The sequence below is a fragment of the Agrilus planipennis genome, unplaced genomic scaffold (genome assembly GCF_000699045.2).
Source record: "Agrilus planipennis isolate EAB-ADULT unplaced genomic scaffold, Apla_2.0 scaffold148, whole genome shotgun sequence".
NCBI lineage: Eukaryota > Metazoa > Arthropoda > Insecta > Coleoptera > Buprestidae > Agrilus > Agrilus planipennis.
Window position 1 is genome coordinate 382,872 of NW_020438929.1, and position 13,899 is coordinate 396,770.

At 32.0% G+C, this 13,899-nt stretch overlaps 4 protein-coding genes and 1 long non-coding RNA gene across 6 annotated transcripts; 1 reads left to right on the forward strand and 4 right to left on the reverse strand.

The window, feature by feature from the left end:
* Window positions 1-451: 451 nt before the first annotated feature.
* On the reverse strand, window positions 452-1,780 carry LOC108736641 (differentially expressed in FDCP 8 homolog B-like). The gene is made up of 2 exons (XM_025974173.1): window positions 1,272-1,780; window positions 452-907 (listed from the first exon to the last, which is right to left on the reverse strand). Exons 1-2 carry the CDS (start codon window positions 1,448-1,450, stop codon window positions 532-534), a joined length of 555 nt encoding a protein of 184 aa, XP_025829958.1. The 5' UTR covers window positions 1,451-1,780; the 3' UTR covers window positions 452-531.
* A 19-nt stretch (window positions 1,781-1,799) lies between these two features.
* Window positions 1,800-2,285, reverse strand: LOC112904354. The gene is made up of 2 exons (XR_003231042.1): window positions 2,164-2,285; window positions 1,800-2,011 (listed from the first exon to the last, which is right to left on the reverse strand). It is a non-coding gene; the product is annotated as an uncharacterized LOC112904354 (long non-coding RNA).
* A 34-nt stretch (window positions 2,286-2,319) lies between these two features.
* On the reverse strand, window positions 2,320-3,537 carry LOC108736640 (differentially expressed in FDCP 8 homolog). Of its 2 annotated transcripts, none has more exons than XM_018469135.1 (4): window positions 3,352-3,537; window positions 2,913-3,139; window positions 2,697-2,854; window positions 2,320-2,645 (listed from the first exon to the last, which is right to left on the reverse strand). In XM_018469135.1, exons 2-4 carry the CDS (start codon window positions 3,051-3,053, stop codon window positions 2,519-2,521), a joined length of 426 nt encoding a protein of 141 aa, XP_018324637.1. In that variant the 5' UTR covers window positions 3,054-3,139; window positions 3,352-3,537; the 3' UTR covers window positions 2,320-2,518. The 2 variants fall into 2 exon arrangements, with proteins under 2 accessions (XP_018324637.1, XP_018324636.1); XM_018469134.2 differs by having other exon boundaries at window positions 2,321-2,645; window positions 3,334-3,537.
* Window positions 3,538-3,740: 203 nt separating this feature from the next.
* LOC108736632 (potential E3 ubiquitin-protein ligase ariadne-1) lies at window positions 3,741-6,955 on the forward strand. Its single transcript, XM_018469122.2, has 4 exons — window positions 3,741-4,462; window positions 5,197-5,619; window positions 5,951-6,442; window positions 6,527-6,955. Exons 1-4 carry the CDS (start codon window positions 3,971-3,973, stop codon window positions 6,623-6,625), a joined length of 1,506 nt encoding a protein of 501 aa, XP_018324624.1. The 5' UTR covers window positions 3,741-3,970; the 3' UTR covers window positions 6,626-6,955.
* A 260-nt stretch (window positions 6,956-7,215) lies between these two features.
* LOC108736618 (neutral alpha-glucosidase AB) lies at window positions 7,216-12,160 on the reverse strand. Its single transcript, XM_025974161.1, has 14 exons — window positions 11,926-12,160; window positions 11,621-11,707; window positions 11,333-11,563; window positions 11,094-11,273; window positions 11,000-11,036; window positions 10,673-10,935; window positions 10,340-10,586; window positions 9,888-10,215; window positions 9,457-9,695; window positions 9,092-9,349; window positions 8,746-8,995; window positions 8,459-8,569; window positions 7,652-7,756; window positions 7,216-7,586 (listed from the first exon to the last, which is right to left on the reverse strand). The coding sequence occupies exons 1-14, from the start codon at window positions 11,940-11,942 to the stop codon at window positions 7,474-7,476; spliced, it is 2,466 nt and encodes an 821-aa protein (XP_025829946.1). The 5' UTR covers window positions 11,943-12,160; the 3' UTR covers window positions 7,216-7,473.
* Window positions 12,161-13,899: the final 1,739 nt, after the last annotated feature.

The window sequence follows — 13,899 nt, forward strand, 5'->3', positions numbered from 1 at the left end:
CTTATAAACATATACGAAGGTATACATACATGTGTACTTATTCTTTTTCTGTATTCTCCACTTTATTCAATTTTGATGAAATTAATATTTGTTTTTGTATATGTAATAGCAAGTGATATACCATATATCAAATTAAGAGGTTTAAAAAAGAGCGGAACGATTGGTTCAACGGTTTATGCGCCTTAATATTACGTTTTATTAGTGCATTTTAAAAAAGTTCACACGATTAAATGTACAGAGATCTTTCTTTTACTTAAATATAATAAAGCGACAAAATTGGTCGAACTTTTACCACGGACGATATCAGTTGAATTTAATTTTTAATATTTATAAAGTGCGGTGTTAGAGAGAGGAGATTAAAAATCTTGAAAATAGTAATAATAATTACTAATTTGTAACTTCAATAATTAAAATAGTAGATTTTTTAGTAAAAGCTTTTATTATACCAGAAATAAAAAATTAAAAACAACTTTAACATCTTTCATAAATAAAAAAATAATATTATTAAACAAAAAACAACCAGTACCTAATTTAATCAGAAGTAATACTTTCCTCGTTATTCTGCTTCCTAGTTTTACGTCGTTTACATCTAGGACACTCTTCGTTTTTTCTCTTAAAGCAATGTTTATGAAGTAGGGCACCACATTCGCTACAGCAATAAGCGAATTCGTCAAACGGGAACAGAACTTCGTCGTTTGTACATATCTCGCATAAATAACCACGACCTTTGCATAATTCGCAATCAACTTTGATGTGTTTTAAAAATGTATCCGTTAATGCGTGCAATTTCGTTGGCAAATCTCCAGAATATGTGTCCATTAAATCTTGTAAACTATACAAATCTGGTGACTCAATGAGATGAGGTGTATCGACATTTTTCCATAAGAATCGATCTTTATTGGCAAATCTGAAATTTGTATTAAATATCAATTTCATTTAAGTTTTTATTGTGACAATCTGCACTCTTAGTTTACTACAGTCTAAAGTGGATAACTCAATATTAAGTTAAACTCAGCTTCAATGCAGATTAGATAGAGCTCAACCCTGTTTACTAGTTACAACTATTTCACATTCTAAGTGTAAAGTAGTTTAGTTCACAACATGCTGCTTTTTTTCAAAACTGCAGCCCAATAAACGCTAATCTATTAGTAGCAGACAATAATTATCCAGCTAACTCAATCCAGCTTAGGCCGAGCCCTACCTAATTTAAATGAGGCTAATAAACTTATATTCTTACCCATGAACATGCTATTATAAAATAAATTATGTACCTACAGATCAACAGGTACTTCCTCATCCCGTGGAGTTCATACCGCAGCCTGCGTACCAAGTTGAGTTCGTGTACTAAAGTAAAAAGACGCGGATTCAAGTTTTCCAAATTGATTAATGCTTTTTTGGAAGTAATTTTTAATAACTGCAAAGTAGCTTGACATACGGGTCGGGGATTCATGTCCCAGTTATGTATTACCCTCGCCGGAATTACTGCCTCACAACCCCAATGACACGCTGAACAATAGTACCTTCCGGAATAATCGCAACATCTCGGTTCGTACCACTTTTCCACTATTAAAAAATAACAAACATTTACAGATAATAAGAAAAATTAAAAGATGTACAGCTTTTTCAATTTAAGCTTTAAAATCATAGAAAATAGGCCACAAATGCTAACAAAAAGGAAATTGTTAGAAAAAAAAATATTTTAAGCAAATTATGAGGTGCAGAAACATTACATATATTTTATAGATATTGTATATTTAATTTAAAATTTCTTGTGGAGAAATTTTACAGCATATTAAGANCTACTTGATACTATTACATACCAGTTCATTGTCATAAATCCTTTCTGCAACAACAGCACACTGCCCCCATTCCCAATGAAAAAAATACATTTTCATACTCTCTTCAGGGCCATAGGTACAACTACCTTCTAAAGCAATGGAGGACTGACACAACCTAAGCTCCATAATTTAATGACAACTGGAGTGCTTCTAATGTTCCTCCAAAATGAGACCTTATGAAAAAGTGTTCAGACATAATTAGTTTAGCTTTCCTAGTAAATAATGCACATAATACATTTTTAAAGTAATAACGAACCTTTTTCTCAGTTAATATCAAATAAATATGAATACTAATATAAATATATAGTATGGCACGTATGCTCACCTTAATTAATTAACTATAACAGTTTCCAAGATGTAAAGCTAACAGATAAAAAACCATAGCAGAGATGCAACGCTTGTTTCAGTAGCATCAAAGTTAACTGCAATTCCTTTTCATTTGTTGGGCAATCTATAAACACGTAAGGAAAAAAATTAATTATTACTTTTAATTGATTCTATGTACCATGCAATTATTTTTTGATAGGATTTATGTATTTGAAGTTAAGTTTGACAAAAATCAAGTAGCAGCACATGAAATTAATTATCATTCTTTGGAAAATCCCATAAGAAATAGTCTTTACAGAGACACTTTAAGTAAGTAAGCAAACATACACTTAAGTTAAAACTTATATTTTAAATTACCAAATGGTTCCAGTGCAATGGTCACAATACAATGATGAACTTAATTGCAACAGAGGTTGTAGAACAAAATGATGACCTCGAACTGCAAGAATTGAACTATTGTTACATTTATTGTAAGGATGCCTAAAAAACTGGTTATCATAAAACTAGTTATCCAAATTGATAAACACTTACTGAGGATCTAACTGAGCTTCTTTAAATTCCTGAAGTCTCAATCTTAACTCAATTAGGTGTCTAACTAACCATTTCCTTTCAGTTGAAAACTGGTCACTTTCTAATACCAACTCTTTACATCTTGTTATTGCACTTTCAAGTTGTTCTTCATTTGCTTCCTATTATTTCAAAAGGTCATCGTTCTAATTAGAAAAGTTCAATTTTTAAATTTGCTACCTTATTTAATGCAAGTTGAAGCTCCTCACTGGCCAAACTGGAGGGCAAAAACCGATATTCATTACCATCTTCATTGATTTTTTCTGAACTTGAAGATGCAGAAAAATCTGTTCTTGCTTGTGTACTATCACAGTCACTCATTTCTCGCAGATGCAATTAAAAATAAGCCTATAATAAGGATGTGGTTGATTACTCAATAAAAGTCTCCATTGTCCTCATTTTTGCCACTGTAAAATGTACAGTAACATCTTAAAATGTAAATTTTTATGAATTAATGAGTCATAATATGATAGCAAGATCCAGGGAAATTGTTAAAAACATTATCATTCATTACCATCTCTAATTACTACACACATGCATAGCTGTTGATTAAATTTATCAAATATAATATCAGTAAATTAATAAAGTTATTCATAAGTACCTATATTAAATTACTAACTGTTATTTTGCTGGTTTTAATCACGGTTGATGTAATAGTTGATGTATGACTTTAATTTTTTGCATGTGATTGTTTTTGTTTTAACTAGTTTTAACGGTACATATGGAATACAAACTTCACATTTGAAATTTCACGTAGAACATTTGTAAGATGTAAATCGCAAGATGACTTAAATATTGGCAGACTTTCTTATTTCGGAGTCAATCTCTTAGTTTTTAGAAATGACTTTTTAAGATTTCTTTATAAATTTAAGTTTTTGTTACGTATTCGGGCTTTTAAACACGCCAGTATTTTTTGCATGAGAAAGTTAACGAAAATAGCCGAAACGAAATTACAGTGATCGGAAGTACAATGGCGTTTTTGTGAGATGACAGGTCAAAAACAGAAAATTCTATGAACAAGGCATATTAGATTAGTAAGAGCACACGTAGTATCTTTAAACAAAATTTGCTTGTGTAAGGAATTACTGGTAACAAAAAGTTAATTGTCAACACTAAAACAACGCAATCGTTTAGAAAATTAACAAAATTTAGTAGTGATATAGCAAAACTTAAGTGTCAGTGAGAACAAACTCTTAACCTTTCCTCTACATTACTATGTACAGATTCTGATAATAGCTATGAATTCAGACGATGAAAACTTTTATGACGACTCAGGTAATGAAACTAGTGGTGATGATGTTGATTTTGCAATCGAGGTGGAGGCCACATCAAACAGAGAGGTCCAAAACATTGAGGAAGATTATCCCTATGAGGTCCTTTCAACTGATGATATTGTGCAGCATATGATAGATTGTATTAAGGATGTAAACACTGTAGTCCAAATACCAGCAACAACTACACGTATTTTATTAAACTATTGTAATTGGGACAAAGAAAAACTCATGGAACGTCTCTTTGATGGAAATCAGGATGAATTATTTAAGGAAGCAAGAGTAATTAATCCATACAAAAAAGTTAATTTAGTAGTCAAACCAAAAGTATCTCGAAAAGTATTAGGTACTGAAGAATGTGAAATTTGTTTTATGGTTCTTCCTCCATCTCAAATGACTGGCCTTGAATGTGGACATCGCTTTTGCTACCAATGTTGGAATGAATATCTTACTACAAAGGTTTGTGGTTCCAAAAGTACAGTCTTTGTTACATATTTATAAATTCTAATGCTTATTTAAATGAATTTTCTTTGTGTTTAAAGTGAACATTTGTTAATTCATTACTTTACTTAAAACACTAAAAAAAAGTGAAATCATCAATTTTATTTAATTATAATTATCTAAGATTAAACCTTACTAATATTATGAAAGTAAACATAATCATTTGTGATATAATTAACTTTAATCACAATTGTGATATTTTATATCAGGATTATTATCTACTTTAGCAAGGACAGTTACTCACTGGAAAAGTTATAAATGCAGTTTTCTTTTGTTAAGAATATCCCCAATTTTATTGTTTCTGTAAAATTCTTCCTGCTTGTAACTATTAAAATCTGATATAAATGAAGAAAGTTTAAGAAGTGAAAAAACTAAAAATTGCCTCATATTAATTTATTAACAAATAAATTAATGGTTAAAAAAGAGAAAAAGTTTTTCCAATAATTTCTTAAGTTTCATATGCAAGATGAAATAATAGATCTGCCAAATTTTTAATTTACTCTTAATAAACTATTGGAAAGCACCTGCAATTTGCCATGAACAAAGAGTGATAGCTTTGTAAGAATTTTGTAAATTACTGCCAAATAATTATAAAATATATTTGTCTTTGTGGTGCATTTTTGTAAGCAGTTCTCAAAGATTAATTCTTTTGGAACTGAAATTATTGTATCATTAATTATTTTGTTTAACAGGTCATGGAAGAAGGCGTTGGACAAACAATTGCTTGTGCAGCTCACAATTGTCCAATATTGGTGGACGATCAGACGGCTATGCGTCTAATCAAAGATCCTCGTGTCCGTCTCAAATATCAGCATCTAATTACTAACAGTTTCGTTGAATGTAATCGACTGTTGCGTTGGTGTCCCAGTCCTGATTGCAATTATGCGGTCAAGGTTAATTATGTGGACGCGCGTCCTGTGTCTTGTCGTTGCGGGCACACATTCTGCTTTGCATGCGGCGAAAATTGGCATGACCCGGTCAGATGCGGGCTGTTGAAGAAATGGATTAAAAAATGCGACGACGATTCGGAAACGTCCAATTGGATAGCAGCAAACACCAAAGAGTGCCCAAAATGCAATGCCACCATCGAAAAAGATGGTGGGTGCAACCACATGGTAAGTCATTATTTACATGAGGACCATTAATTTAATATTTATATTCAAGTTATTAGAACTTTTAATAAAGGACATATTAGAAGCACCAACAGGAGCAAAGGGGCAGAGAGGGAGGGAGAAGGACTAGATTACTGTTCATAAATAATTAGGGACATGTATGTTTTAGTTTTAGCAAAATGAGATTAGCTCAGGATAGCAAGCAGTGGGGGTGTCTGTCCAAACAGTACTTGACTTTATGGTGACGAAGGATGTAAATGAACGATCGTTTTTGTTTTAAATCTTTTTATGTTATTTGTTTGTGGGAGATATGTTTATTTACGCTGGTTTGCAGGTGTGTAAAAATCAGAATTGCAAAGCAGACTTTTGTTGGGTATGCTTGGGCCCCTGGGAGCCCCACGGTAGCTCGTGGTATAATTGCAACCGGTACGACGAAGACGAAGCAAAGGCGGCGCGTGACGCCCAAGAACGTTCGCGAGCTGCCCTACAACGGTATCTGTTTTATTGTAACCGGTACATGAACCACATGCAGTCGCTAAAGTTTGAACACAAATTGTACGCCGCTGTTAAAGATAAAATGGAAGAGATGCAGCAGCACAACATGAGCTGGATTGAGGTGCAGTTTTTGCGCAAAGCGGTTGACATCTTGTGCCAGTGTCGGCAGACGCTCATGTACACGTACGTGTTCGCCTATTATCTAAGGAAAAACAACCAGTCTGTGATATTCGAGGATAACCAGAAAGACCTCGAACGCGCCACTGAACTGCTTAGCGAATATCTGGAACGTGATATCACGCAGGAAAACCTCGTCGATATTAAGCAAAAAGTAAGTTTCTTTAGTAAAACGAATTGTGCATTCATCAATAGCTATGAGCCCATATTGGTATTCATTATTGTTTTTTTATTAAAGGTGCAAGATAAGTACAGGTATTGTGATGGAAGACGTAAGGCGTTACTAGCTCACGTGCATGAAGGTTACGAGAAAGATTGGTGGGAATATACAGACTAAGAGATATGTGGATGATGAATAGCCTTCCTCCCATTTCTGCCCCACCCACCGTTCACGTACCCAATTCTCCGTTAAACGATGGAGAAGATAAAATGAAGAACAGCTCTAGCTTTATTGTTTTTAGTTACATAATCCTGTACAGATTTTTGGGTTGTATGTGTGTAATATAGGAAATTAAAAAAAAAATTAACATGAACATTATGTAAAGGATGATATGATGCCCGATGCTCTTGATCTGATTTGTAATTGGTAATAAAATACTTTTGTTAGACTTTTTTCCATTTCGTATTTGTTTGGAAATACAGAAAATTATAACGGAACTAAATGATCGTTAATTGTTTAATTTAAACCCTTTTTCTATTTCAACAATTTTTTCTCGTTATGAACCCTTCCTATCCCAGAGAAAACCTATTCTAGAAAGATGCATACATTAGTACACAAAGGGTTAATTAAAGCAATTCGAAAGTGGTATTTGTGTAAGTCGTAGATACATTAAATTCTACATTTATTATAAAGAAGTGCGGCACGACCAATATCATGGTTCAAGTGTGCCTGACCATAACGCGCACCATTGCTATAAAAATGCATGCTTAAGAATACTATTTTTTATTATTACCATTTTAACACAGCAACAGGATCACTTAATTTACATTCTTAAAAACGAACACGTCGATTGCAACAACATTTTACGGAATAACATTAATCAGTTTGAAAAGTCCTAAATTTTTGAATATTTTTCCTAAGGATTCCCAGCTACCACATCGAATAGAGAATTTCAAAATCATTTCTAACAATTGAATATTCTATTTTACCTTATTACAACAAAATTATTTTCTTAATCCAAAGACCTAATTTTTCAGTTCAATTGTAAATGTGTCTCTTACACTTACGGCAGGCTTACGTATTACTAACGAACGTTCTTCTTTATCATAGGATACTTTGAGTACTTGTTCAGAAACGTCTGAAAAAAAAAATAAATGTTCGTTAAGTATTCATAGAAAAAAATGAATAGAGTATTTAACTCACCTTTGCTGTTCAAAATTGCTTTCTTTACGTTTGTGGGAGGATTTATAACAACAACTTTTTCTATCCAGGCTTTGCTAGGATAATCAGCATCTTTCACGTGCCTATAGAATGTTTACATAATTGAAATCAAATTATGGTACGTGGATATCTATATATATTTTATTCTCGCATCTAACCGCACCTACGTCTTTGCAGCTACCAAATGAAGAATGGAGAGCAACAAGCACGAACGTCTCTTTTAAATATTTAAATTATGTTATGCGCAAATGCTACAACATAAACTTATAAACATATACGAAGGTATACATACATGTGTACTTATTCTTTTTCTGTATTCTCCACTTTATTCAATTTTGATGAAATTAATATTTGTTTTTGTATATGTAATAGCAAGTGATATACCATATATCAAATTAAGAGGTTTAAAAAAGAGCGGAACGATTGGTTCAACGGTTTATGTGCCTTAATATTACGTTTTATTAGTGCATTTTAAAAAAGTTCACACGATTAAATGTACAGAGATCTTTCTTTTACTTAAATATAATAAAGCGACAAAATTGGTCGAACTTTTACCACGGACGATATCAGTTGAATTTAATTTTTAATATTTATAAAGTGCGGTGTTAGAGAGAGGAGATTAAAAATCTTGAAAATAGTAATAATAATTACTAATTTGTAACTTCAATAATTAAAATAGTAGATTTTTTAGTAAAAGCTTTTATTATACCAGAAATAAAAAATTAAAAACAACTTTAACATCTTTCATAAATAAAAAAATAATATTATTAAACAAAAAACAACCAGTACCTAATTTAATCAGAAGTAATNCATACCAAAATTCTGTCTCACCTCCAGGCAAATAAATATTTACTGATGAGGCTCCAGCTTCAGTCACGGGTCTTGCAAGAACAGAATTTCCTAAAAAGAATTTATTTTTAATGCACCTAATAGCATTTATTTTGTTAAATAAAGACATCATCACGCTGGTTTTATACATGTACATACATTACAGAATCAACAATTAGTTTAATCACAATGTGTGCTAAACTCCTAACAAAATAAAAAAACAAAAATTAATACATAATCTGTCTTACCAACGAGTAATTCATCATCAATATCATATGTTTTAAGATCAGTGGGATAGTGATAAAACAGGGGTCGAATAACTGGTTCAGACGTAGTCTCGTGCTCCCAGAAAAGGGTGTACCACAGGGGCATAAATGCATAACGCAGTCTTAAAGCATTACGTATCCGATTGCGAACGTCTTGATTAAATAAATATGGCTCTTTTCGTTTTGTGTCAATGTGAGCATGAGCCCTAAAGAATGGGAGCCAAATACCTGCCTATTAATTTAAAAAGTGTTAGTACTATTTAATAACAGAAATGCTAATTGCAAATAAAAAAAATTTGATTGCATTTTGTTGTTGATTTCATTTTACCTGGTACCACCTTTGAATTAATTCTACTTCAGGATTATGAAAAAAGCCTGTCACATCAGCTCCACAAAAGCTTATTCCTGCCAGGGCTTCAGATAAGCACATGGGAAAACTAATTTGTAAATGGGACCACTCAGCAGCGTTATCCCCAGTCCACACAGCAGCATAACGTTGAGATCCAGCAAAATGGGAACGGGTGAGAATGAAAGGTCGAAGTTTATTTGCAGATCTTTTCAAAAGACCTTCGAAAGTACCAATTGTCTGTAACAAGAATTACGATTTAAGAAAAATAAATAGATAAGAAACGATTAATTTTAAATTTTTAACTAATTAAGGATGAAAATAAATGAGAAGGTAATACAACTAACCTGATAGAGACCATAAATGTTGTGTACATGTCTATGTTCCCAGCCTCCGTAATGTACGCAGTCTTTGGGCATGGTAACTTCAGGCCCATTAAAAACTGAGGGCTCATTCATGTCATTCCAAATGTGTACATCATTGGTTGTACCCTTGAAATTATCTAACGAATAGCTGTTTGCATAGTATTCTTTAAATGAGGGGTTAAACACGTCAACATAACTACTAGAACCAGGCCAGCACCAACCTAGTAAAAAAAAATTAATGAAATAAAAAAATGCAAGTCTTACAGTAGTTTATTAAGGCTAAGACTTGCGTATTTTTATAATGATGTCTAACGCTGATAATAAGCAAAATGTAATTTCTTTTATTAAATCAAATAAATAATTTCTTTTTTTTATCCGATCTTGAGATTTAATTTCCTTTCGATTTCATTTACCTTCATAGACTTTCCCATCTTTTGTTTTTACGTAGTAATCATTAGCTAGACAATCTTCATGGAAAAAGTAGCCTCCCTCTCTTTTGATATGTGGATCGATGATAACGACTAGTTTGCGACCAGTTGATGTCAGATTGTTGACCATAACGTCGGGATGTTTGAATTTTATGGGGTCCCATGTGAAATACTTTTTAGCATCGGTGTATTCAATGTCGAGCCAAATAACATCGACAGGCATGTCGTGCTCATCGAAATTGTTAATAACTGAACGAACGTCATCTTCATCATTGTAATTCCATCGACTTTGGTGGTAACCAATGGCAAACAGCTAAAAAGATAATTTCAAATTAGATAGTTACTAAACACCCTCTGCTTAGAATAGTTTGTATTTATTTAGGGAGATAAACAGCACTATATTTAAAGATTAAAGTTTTATTGAATGTATTTCTCACTTGAGGTAATGGAGCTACTCCTGTTATGGATGCATATTGACGGGCGACTGCTTTTGGAGAGGGGCCGAGGAAAACAAACAAATCAATGACACCACTCTCGCTCATGAAATGGACGTCTACTTGTGACTTGTCATTATCTGATACTAAATTAGCAAGGAAAGATGAAACGCCATTGACTATACTATTTGATACATCTACCCAAGTTTCTGCAGAATTGTGCCAAAATATACCAACAGTTCCATCAGGACTGCAATAGCAAAAAAATCAATCAAAACTGTACTATACTGAAATAAAAATAACTAAAAAAGAACACAAACAAGCAAAACAGCTTACCCATGAGCATAGAGCATGGGCACGGCACCATACAACGCCATAGTACTATCTAATTCATATTCGAAAACGTCCAAATTGTATAATCTGTATGGTTCTGTTCCTCCTGGGTTGGTACTTCTAAGACTCAAACGGTCACCATGCTCTGGTATTCCATAAGCCCGATGTGCACCTGGAAAACTGATATCAGTACCAACTGCTTCTGGACCTCTTGGTTTGCTATCTTGGTGAGTTTTAAAATTTTCTTCCCAAGCTCCTGGATCTTCCTATAAATTCAATAATAAATTGTTTGAATAAAGACTGTTGAAAAGCACCAAAAGCATTGATTACCTTAGGAATTTGATCTGCAGATTCCACATTTTCATCCCTAAACAAATATGAATATAAGCAATTGAATAAGTAACATACAAATATATGTATTTACCCTTCAGTCTTTTTATTTCTTAAATGTTCAACTTCAAATAAGCCTCTTGCATTAACAACTGCTACTATCTTATCATTATCATTATAAAACTCGATCTTAAGAGGTGTTGTGTGAATTACAACTTTCTTATTCTGAGACTTGATAGTGATAATATTATCATTCTTTTCCAAAACTTCTAATCTGGAAACAAAATTTAATTAACATGAATTTGAACTTAGTAAAATGAACTTGAAAGTTACTTAGAGACATCAGGCTCCTTAACTAGAACTCCCTCGACTTTATACCGAGGATATAAGGGATTTATTTCATCAACAAAAACGCGAAATGTGTTATCTGCTAAAGCTGAAAGAGTTAGTTTAAATTTTCCTACATCATTACTGAGTTCTGCTTCAGCTGAGTTATCCGACACTAATAATGTCTTTACATCTAGTTTGTAATTTGAATTGTTCTGTTTTATACCTCTCAAACGCCTTAAAAAAATATATTTTAAGTGCAAGTAGTAGGATTTGATTAAAACTATGTTCTACCTGCAAAAACTGCTTTGTTCGCATGTTTTAAAATTGTTTTTGTCTACTGAACTTACAGATGACATTAGAAATAAAAGTAGGATGCACCTGAAAGAAGAACTGTTATCATTCATAATATTTAATATTGAGATACATACACTTAAAATTTAAGTCAGAATCAACTTTAAAAATAAGGTTAAGTGAGCTCGAATCAAAATGTTAGTACATTTTAATAATTTGCCAAACAATGTATATTTTTAGAACTATAAAAATAACATTTTTTAAATAAGTTATTTTTAAACATTATACTTGTGATAAACTCTTACTTTAAGTATCGCTTCATGTCGATTGATTTATAAAAAATGTATCACTTGGACTTCCTATTATTTCTGAATTTAATCGATTTAATACACTAGATCTAATTAACACAGAGTATGCACGTGTTCTTTAGCACATTCACTGTATTCTATTTCACATTATTTTCACAATTTTTAATTTAAATCACTTTATAGAGTACAGACACGTCAGCGTCAGCTGCTCACAACAAGCCAACAAGCGGTACCGGTACTTCTTCTTTTTGTTTTCGGATTTTAAGTAATATTATTCATATAGCCAATGCATTACTCGTAGGGGATTCCCAATCTCTTTCTTTTAAATCCCATTTAATAACGAAAAAGACTTTATAAGTCACATGGTATGTAACAGTTACTTAAAAATTCTATACAAATAATTAAATACGTTTAGTTTATAATGTAATTAAAAACAACTGTTTTGTATTATACTTATCATAGCAACTGTCCTTCACTGACGTTAACGAGAAAAGTGACTTTTTGAACTGCAATTTTTAAAAAACGGATTATAATGATCAATAACCCTTCACCTCGAAAATATTTATGTTGCACAATAACATTTGCCGCAACGTTTCATGGAATTGTATTTACGTTTTTCTCATTACTTGAATTCATTGGAAGTTTTATATGGTATAGACTTCGAGAAGATTCTAGATATTTTAACACGGTCGTTTTAGTATTGGCATTTTTTATACTGCTCTTATCCGTGGTACAAGTTGCGTTATTAAAGAAAGCTTTCATATTTTTCAAAAGCTTTGCAATATTTATTGTGATGGTAGCAATGTGGGATTGCGTTGCCATTATAGCAATCGTTGCAGAAATACTTTATTTTCGTAAGAATTTTACAACTGAAAGAGTTTCGTATATTATTTTTTACGGAGTCAAAACGTTTATCGATATAATTTGCTTTTTTCCCTTTTATTTTTATTGTAAATGGTACACGAATGGGGAAACTAATAACCGTAAAGACAGAGAATAGTTATAAATTTTAGGTAGATAAATTGATGATTACATAAACAGCAAAAACTGTAAAAAAGATTACTGTATAGATGTCTTTTAATGTATATAAATGGTAATCAATCGATGTTCGATACTTTTTAAAAATAAAAACCGTTTTCTACCAATTTTGTTTTTTTTTACCTGTCTGTTTATTTAGTTTGATTTATATTGGTTTATTATTTATATGAAAAGATGACTGAAGATATTAGTACGAATTTTCCTAAACTACGTCCCTTTTTTCGAAAAATGATGCCGCCCTTTGATGATCGCAATGCTTATTTCCATTTTTCAACTTGCCAGGATACGGATGAGATATATATTAGAGGATCTAGTGTGCATAAATCAAAATATTGTATTTTAAGATTAGAAAGTGAAATTAAGGAAATGTCAGACTTAATTTCATTACACGATCTTAATGTTGATGATGATAATGATGTTTATCACTACGAAGTCAGTAATACAGGAAAAAACAAAATTCCCATTACAACAACTATTTCAAAAGTTCATTCTGTAACATTTGTAATATTTTGCGCGGTGGCATTTAGTGAACAAGTTGCGTGGTCTTTCGTATGGAATGATTTTACCTTATGGCAAATGATTTGGCTGTTTATTGACGGTATGTTAACAATTTTGGGGGCGTCATTTTTCCCTATAATTTTCAAAGAAGCAAAAAAAGGATTCGATGATTACATTATGTTGATAATTTTCACAATAATATGGGACATTGCTACCCTTATAATTATTAATAATAAGAAGAATACGTGGAATATTACCGGACGTACAGTACTTTACGTTTTGAAATTGATTGTGAATATTTTTGGTTGTTATTTTCAACAGCGTCGCTATAAGAAAATTGTTGATAACAACGAGGAGGAACCTAATATTGACGAAACTGACGAGGAAGAGACGCAACAAACAATGGATATATTATAAAATAAATAATATATATTA